This window comes from Manduca sexta, unplaced genomic scaffold, assembly GCF_014839805.1.
Source record: "Manduca sexta isolate Smith_Timp_Sample1 unplaced genomic scaffold, JHU_Msex_v1.0 HiC_scaffold_2884, whole genome shotgun sequence".
Lineage (NCBI taxonomy): Eukaryota > Metazoa > Arthropoda > Insecta > Lepidoptera > Sphingidae > Manduca > Manduca sexta.
Genome location: NW_023593894.1, coordinates 1 through 7,889, shown reverse-complemented (window position 1 = coordinate 7,889; position 7,889 = coordinate 1). Strand labels below are relative to the sequence as shown.

Genomic DNA, 7,889 nt, shown 5'->3' with positions numbered 1-7,889 from the left:
GATAAGGAAGAAAGATCACTCAGAAACGATTACGTTTACCGTTTTTTACCTTTATAGGTATAAGTTTTAGGTATAAGTAACAAGACTGTCACTGTTATTTGTATTCCCATGCAAGTACGTAATTGACTAGAAAGCTAAAAATGGTAGACCCTCACATTACGACATATTTTCCTATAGCAAGAGTGGGTGGCTCCACGTGGTAATAAATATTGATTTAGTGGTGTCATAGCAAACCAATATACTTAAAGTGTCAAATTGCTTCTGTGTTTCGCATGGTAAATAAGTTTACTAAAGGCCTAATTACCCCTTCACTTCCTAATCCATATTTCTTTCCTAGAGTCAGCGACGCATTCATGATTCTTTTTTATGTAGGTAATTATAGGTGGTGTTATGATGTACAAAAAAAAACGATGAAAGGTACTGCTACCCTTAAAACTAGCGAGATTTAGGGTGAAATAATAATGACCCTGTTAGCTTACAGTTAGGTACAATCAATCAATCGTCACATGTGACAATGAAACCAGTATCGAACAGCTTCATAAAATAAGTGCTTTATTGGTTAAAATTAGTAGGTATAGGTACATAATTTGAATTAAATATGTGAATGAAAACAAAACTAGCCCGAATAGTGTTATTCTGCAATATTGGAAGTACCTAATAACTTATTTACAGATTTAGGGAGAAAAACACCTAAACAAAAATATAACTCTATTTGATTCAACATTTCTAATTACTGAATACAAGCTTTTACACCGTTTTGCCTATCGGCTACAGCGATGCAAGTTAACGAAACGTGCCGTTCACTGCCAAGCAAGTCTGCTAGCAAGTACATTTGACATAGTTGTTGCTGATCTAAATCTACGCTTCATTAGTCTCCATAAAAAAATCTATATCTTGGCAATGGACGCCACGCTTGCACATTAAGGTTCCAGTGTGTTGGTCATCTTAGTATGCATCGTAACATATACTAGAATACCTATACACTAGGCTCGAGGAAAATCACAAATTAAATCAGTCATACAATTGTTGGTGTATATAAACTTGGGTAGCTAACACACACTGTGTAGGTACACATAGAAATTTATTATTCGAACCAAAGCCAAAAAATAATTAAGAATTTAACTCTCAATTTATGTTTGAATATGAATATTTTTGTCAGTTGCTTCTTCTCATATAATTCGTATCATATTTCAGCAAATTATCTTTTGATGTGACCAACATTATATAATTTTTTTGACATCTCAATAAATGTAATGTGCTCGATGTTATACGATACTTAGTTTTATGACTGGTTAAAAAAACTAAAACCTATACATAATTTTAAACAACGTTTCTATAGATATTTTCTAAAATTAACAAATAAAAAAGTTGGCAAATAAATTATACTCTTTCCATACGACAGTATCTTTACATAGGTGTAACACCACCAGTATGAAATACGAGGCCCATAAAACGTAGTAGATATACGAGGATTAAGTAATTTATGATTTTCCCACTGAGCCGATCCGTTTGATTCAATTACTTACCCAAATATATTGCAAACAGTACCTAATTTATAAACATCTAAACTTGAAGGCAAAAACTATTAAACCGCGTTACGCACTAAGCCGTATCAATTTATACATCTAACTATCATATTACTTTGCAAACCAATTTAAATTTATTTACAACCCAAAACTATAATATAAATAATATTAGAATATTTTGACGTCTTTTGGTAACGAGCGATTTCCAAGTTTGGATTTCCTTTAGTGTCAAGTTTCTATTGCAATTCGATTACATTAAAGAACGCGTGTCCTACACTAACTTTTATATATTGAATCAACTAAACGTAGTTGATGAAAAAATACATATTGCAACTGTATCATTCACTGAAGTTACATCTTTTGAATGGTTGAAATATTTTAGATGACTAATATCTTCCTTGTCAGTAAAACTGCCTGTCGCGGCGCGCCCATTTGGAACCGCGCCAGGGAATTCTAAACATAAATACCATTTTGCATTTAAACAACTTAAAATGTCAATAAACTATGTGCTACCAAAAATAACAATCATGAATGGCATTTTTATTGACATTCATTATCGTATGCAATTTTCAATAATCTTACAAGTACATTACTGCCTTTATACTAACATTGTGAATTTTAATATTCTAGTTTTGAACATTTGTGTTGTAAGACGCATCCTGTCGGTCGTTACCAAAAGCTCCTTTCACTCTATTTACAAAGTTGCGTTAATAGACTTCTCAATTCATTCCGCTTTGATTTTCATCTTTGCTTCGCAAAAGATTGCGCTTTACGCAAATAATTTTTCATCATAATATAAACGCGTACATTTGTACTAGCGCTATTGATTTCTTTAGACTAAACGTGTATAAAATATACTATATGATTTAACCGACTTTAAAATAAAACGTTTGAACTCCTGTTACTGCTCCTGCGCAAGATACATTTTTTTTTAAAGTCAATCGGACATAGACATGACGTCACTAGTGCGACAGCCATTTGACGATTCACGAGTGCCAAATAGTAGACTACTTCTTTTTGGAATATACTAGCCAAGTAATTGCCGCATTTTCTGCGTTTTGAGCTGGTTCTGTACCTGCACTCCTATAGTATCTAAGAACGCTAATACTGATGACAGTATTCATACACAGATTCAAATTTTTAGACGCTCTTTGATTTAAAATAAATTAGTGGAGCAATATTTTCGATTTTATTGATTCCCTTATTCGTTATCTAGTTGGTCAATGCAGACAGACAGATACGATACGATGTTTAAGCCAAGTTAAATTAAAAACGTGATTCAATTAATAGTAGACACTTAGGACAATTTACACAAAACCGATTTGAATAGATCTAAATCCATTTCTTTCGCTCTTGTTCAGGATTCGTCATATACCTTAAATGTTAGTGTAGAATAAGTACGCATCTAGCGAATTAATTCCGTGCAGTATTATGAGTAATTTAACAAATATCATTGTTGTAGACATTGTTGTTGTATTAACTCGTTGAGTTACATTGTACTATTCTGTACTTATTAACATAGTATGAAGTGATTAAAACTATATTCACAGTAGTTACCACACTGTTCTTCTGTATGTTGAGAAGATAATAATAAATTCTATGTAATAACACTGTAATATTGTGTACGAGATTTCCAAAGGACTTTTCTACTTCGATATTAACGACAGATTTCAATAAATGATCTCAGTCGCTACCTCGATAGCGAAAGTGGACCAATCAGAACAAATGATTTTGATTTGCTTTGATGTGTAGTTAGGCTGGGAAATTTTATTAAAATCGTCCGTTAAAGTTCTAACTTGTTGCATTACGAGCTGTTTTTTGGGCAAATCGTGAGCCTGGGGCGATGACAACACATTTAGTAAATGGCCGGTAAAGGAACGAGTCACACATCTAGCGATAGACTAAAATGCGAATGAGGTTCTCACTTTCGCATCCTTCAACCCGTGGTCAGATAATGCAAAACGCCTTCCATATGATAAATCGTGAAAAATATAGGTTCACGTCTGAATCTCGTGGTTACCAGAGGCTGAACTAGTTCAAACTTGGCATTTTAAGCGTTGGATTTGTAAAATATTACCTGAATTTTAATTCCAAATTCACATTCACTTAAAATTATCATCACGCTAATAACTTCTTGAATACAATACAGGCAAGTGTTGTATTCGATAACTATTACACTTGTATATAGACCTTGCAGTTTCAGCGCGTTTATCAATGATTTCCATATAACTGTGTTTACAAATTTCAAATCGAAACTTAAAAATTTTAGACGCCAGCCACGAATTTTTATCGATATTTCCTAACATTTTTTTTACAATAAATAACAAGTTACGGCTATTGTGTCACATTTAGGCTTTACCGCACGGACAGGAGCGGCGGCGCGGGAGGCGGGGAAACTTTTATATGGGACCGTATGAAAGGTGCCACACGTCCCGCATCGCCGCTCGACCTCGAGCGGTTAGAAAACTTCATACGCACGAGTCCTTATTTCCTCTTTTTACTTTTACGATAGATAAAACAGTAACGCTACATTTTTATTAAAAACATTAGCTTGCCGTATAACTTCAATGTCCGATATTACCACAAAATAAACTGTACATATATTCAACTATTATTAATATAATTGATTAAAACATTAATAAGTAAATTGTACTACGTTAATATAAACCGGAATAATTAGAGCTGCGACTACCTTTCATTAATTTTTAACAAGATTTTAAAACATGATGTTACACTAGAATAATTTTGTTTGTTAAGGCAATTATATTATTATAGAAAGTTATGAAAATAAATAATTTGTGGATTTCCCGACAGATAATAAAGTATTAATAGCATAGAGTAAAGTCGAATAAGGATGACTGCGACACATAGCGTAATATTTCAAGTTATTAAACATCGAAATTGGATGCAAGTGTTACGTGTTAATAATATCTGAGAGTAAAAAAAGACGTTAATTTGAACAGCTATAAATGTTTACACCAAGCGCTGTATTCAATACTTATAAACTCACGACGGTTCTTTTTCAAATTCTGATTCACGTAACAATAAAAATATGTCATTAATTTTTAATGACTGCACTACGTCGTTTAACTGCAATACGAATCAACTAACACTAAATATGATTTGTATTAATTAAAAAGGTAACTCCAAAAACAATGAGATGTACAAGGCCTCCTATAAACGAAGTCAGTTGTACACATAGTGCGTTTAGTGGATGTCGATAAACATTTTGACTCTTTTACATACAATTAAAGTAATTTGATTACATATTTGGTGTTAGCGTACCTTAAATTTGAATGGTAAATTTATTATGGTGTTTGAACACGGTTATATGTAGATGAACGTTGAAACTATTTATATCAACATCACAATGGTAAATGTAGTGTTGTGGTTGCGAGCATGTCGAGGCGACGTGGTGTGGCACGAAAATGTGTTGTGGGATCGGGGCTATGAGGGTCTCGGGGGTGTGGGGTCCGCGGGGGGCGTCACTCGTCGTCGGTGTCGGCATCCGAGGAGAATTCCGCCGCCGCCTGCTGCGTCTGCGTCGACAGTCGCGGCGGGAACGGACCGCGCGTCTGCTGACTGAAACATGACAAAAAATATGAATGTTACCGGAAACCATCAAAGCACAATAATATTTGTATAGTTGAGAAATTGTATTAGTTGAGAAATTCATGGGAGTGGTTTGTGGACTTATTTATATCTTGGTATTATATGAAACGAATCCATCGTAAATCAAGTATTAATCTAAGCCTCGAAGTCAAATGTATTCCACAACACACATGATATGAAAGCATAGCGCCGCAATAAAACATGCTGTTTAGTTAGTATTAATGTAAGTGTTGTTGTGGTGTACTGACGCGAGCCGGCGGTAGTGGTTGAGCCACTCCTGCAGCATCTGCGCCTGCAGCAGCGGGCGCGCGCGCTGCGGCTGTCGCGCGGCGAGCGCCCCGCCCGCCGTGGCGCGCGCGCTCACCCAGCGCCGCACCACCACCTCCTCCTCAGACATCTGCACACATACATTTACTTCAAGTTAAAAATCCTATTAATAAAGTGTCAAATTGTTTTTAATTACACAAAATATGTATTCAATAAATAATTATAAAGATTTTTTGTTTTTGTTTCATATTTGTATTCAGTTTGCCCACTGATTTACGACAGCAAACATAAAGGTAAAACATCTAGGAAACAGTTACTGACTTTCTGGTAGGGGCGAGTAAGGTTTTACACTCGACTGGATCGAACTACAACCTCGGCAAGCTACACCCATAGTAACAGTATTATTTTGAAATGTAGTTAAGATTTTAGTCTCAATACCACCAAATAATCGACGCAGTCTTATCAACTCACCTCGTCGCAAGTGAGGAAGTGCACAGGCAGCAGTTTTCCCTCAGAGTCCGTGAGTGGAAGGAATGTCACGTCTTCTGTTTCATCTTGTTCCTCACTATAATAAAACAGCATTTATACCGCAAGTTATAAAACAAGACCTAACATAACCTCATAGACAACATGCAGAAGTCGAATATCTATAGGATTTAAATATTATTATATTAAACCTACTTATATCCAGATAAATTGATTGATTATAAACTATGAACTACACGCTAAATAAAATTGCAAGAGAGATGACTTACCGACAGATGTAGGTATGCCTGTGTGAGTAAGGCTCAATGGGCACGAGTGCGGAGAAGTGTCCGCGCGTGTAACCCAGGCATAGCGGGGACTTCGAACAAAACTGCATGTCCCATAGCAGTGGCAGATATATACCTAGTATAAACAAAGTACATCCATTTTAAATACATCTATACTAAATCGAAGAATAATTCAAATCATGGCAAAAGAAAGTAACATAGATAGTAAAATGCCAGATTGAAATTACGAAACTTTTAGTCTAGAAAACGCTCTGAAACTAATTATGTATATTATGTGATCGATAAACTACGTTATCGAAATCTATGTCGGGTCTGTTGGTCAATAGAGATTTATGGCAGCAACTTCACTATTTTTTATGGAAATAACGAAACAGTTTAAAGTTTACATGATATGTTACAAGTATGAAATGAAATAGTTCGCGCACCTTGAAAGCGTGCGTAGCCGAGCGCCTCGCCGCGGAAGGAGTTGACTACGTTCACGCCGTACACGATGATGGGCCGCCGCATAACGTGTGCCAGCGCGAACACGTGCACCTAAATAACAATTTTACGTTTATATTAATGATATAAGAAATAACTGATATCTAGTTTGGTTTGTTTTAGTTTGTTGCTCACAAAATACGATATAATACTCTCACACAATAATAATCAATAATACTGACCTGATGCAGTGGAGTGCTGGGTCGGGCGGCTGCAGCCACCAGCCGACTCCACTCAGCCCTGAGTTGACCCTCCTCCGGAGTATAATGTAACAGGGATGCTTGTAAACGTTCCCACGCTTGCCACCGCTCGTAGAAACTGCAACATAGTAATATATATTATTTTTCTGCGTTTATTCATAAAATTATGTTATTCAGAATTCATTAGTTCTCATAATGTCTCAAGCAATCTTCAACCCAGTACACATTAGTATTAGTGTCGAGTGTAGTATGTACCTGCGGTGCGCGTGGTGCAGCGAGTCGGCGAGCGCGGTGCGGAGCGCGTTGTTGCGGTCGAACACGCCGTACGCCGCCTGCGACACCGCGTCCGGCAGACAGTCGCCCGCCGATCGGTTCCACAGCGCGTACAGACGAGACCCTACATAACAGAACATATTTTTATTATACTACATTATCACAAAAACTACTTGACAATACAATGATTGGCAATATTATTATAGCTCAGATGCTATGCACCATGAAATGATCTGTCAAACTTATAATATTTATTTACAATATATTTTAAGTTATTTATGATATTTTATCAATGCCATATTATACATTTAAAGATCTACTTTACCACGGCCCAGGCCTACACCGACTATTTGTATAAAGTATATATAAAGCCTTATGAGTACCGAGCGTGACGGTGAGCTCTATGCTCCAGTTGATGAGCGGCGGGTCGGCCTCGAGCGTCTGCTGCGCGTCGCGGTCCAATAGTTCCGAGAACAGCTGCTCTTGTATCGCCGCCGGTAATTCTTCTATATCTATCAAATATATTGCCAATTTTATAATCGCATACATTATCATAATATTGGTTTACGGCTCCACTATATTTGTAAATATATTTTGTATGTTAACAATTACTCTTATTATGAAAAATATTATGGCGCCTTATTCCGACAAGTTGACGTCCGGGTCAGCCGAAATATTTGATTACACTTGGATAAGTTTTGACAATAGACAAAAGATTCAATACACTACAATCACGACAACTATAAAATCATGTGAAT

The 7,889-nt window shown here is 36.2% G+C and overlaps 1 protein-coding gene across 1 annotated transcript; it reads right to left on the bottom strand.

Annotated features, from left to right (window-relative positions):
• Positions 1-528: 528 nt before the first annotated feature.
• On the bottom strand, positions 529-7,643 carry LOC119192530 (ubiquitin thioesterase trabid-like; the record flags this gene model as incomplete). The annotated part of the gene is given in 8 exon segments (XM_037446341.1): positions 529-5,108; positions 5,387-5,535; positions 5,877-5,970; positions 6,161-6,293; positions 6,604-6,712; positions 6,841-6,976; positions 7,114-7,255; positions 7,515-7,643. Coding segments are annotated over 8 exon segments (989 nt in total), but the record flags the coding sequence as incomplete, so codon positions are not given.
• Between the last annotated feature and the right edge of the window lie 246 nt (positions 7,644-7,889).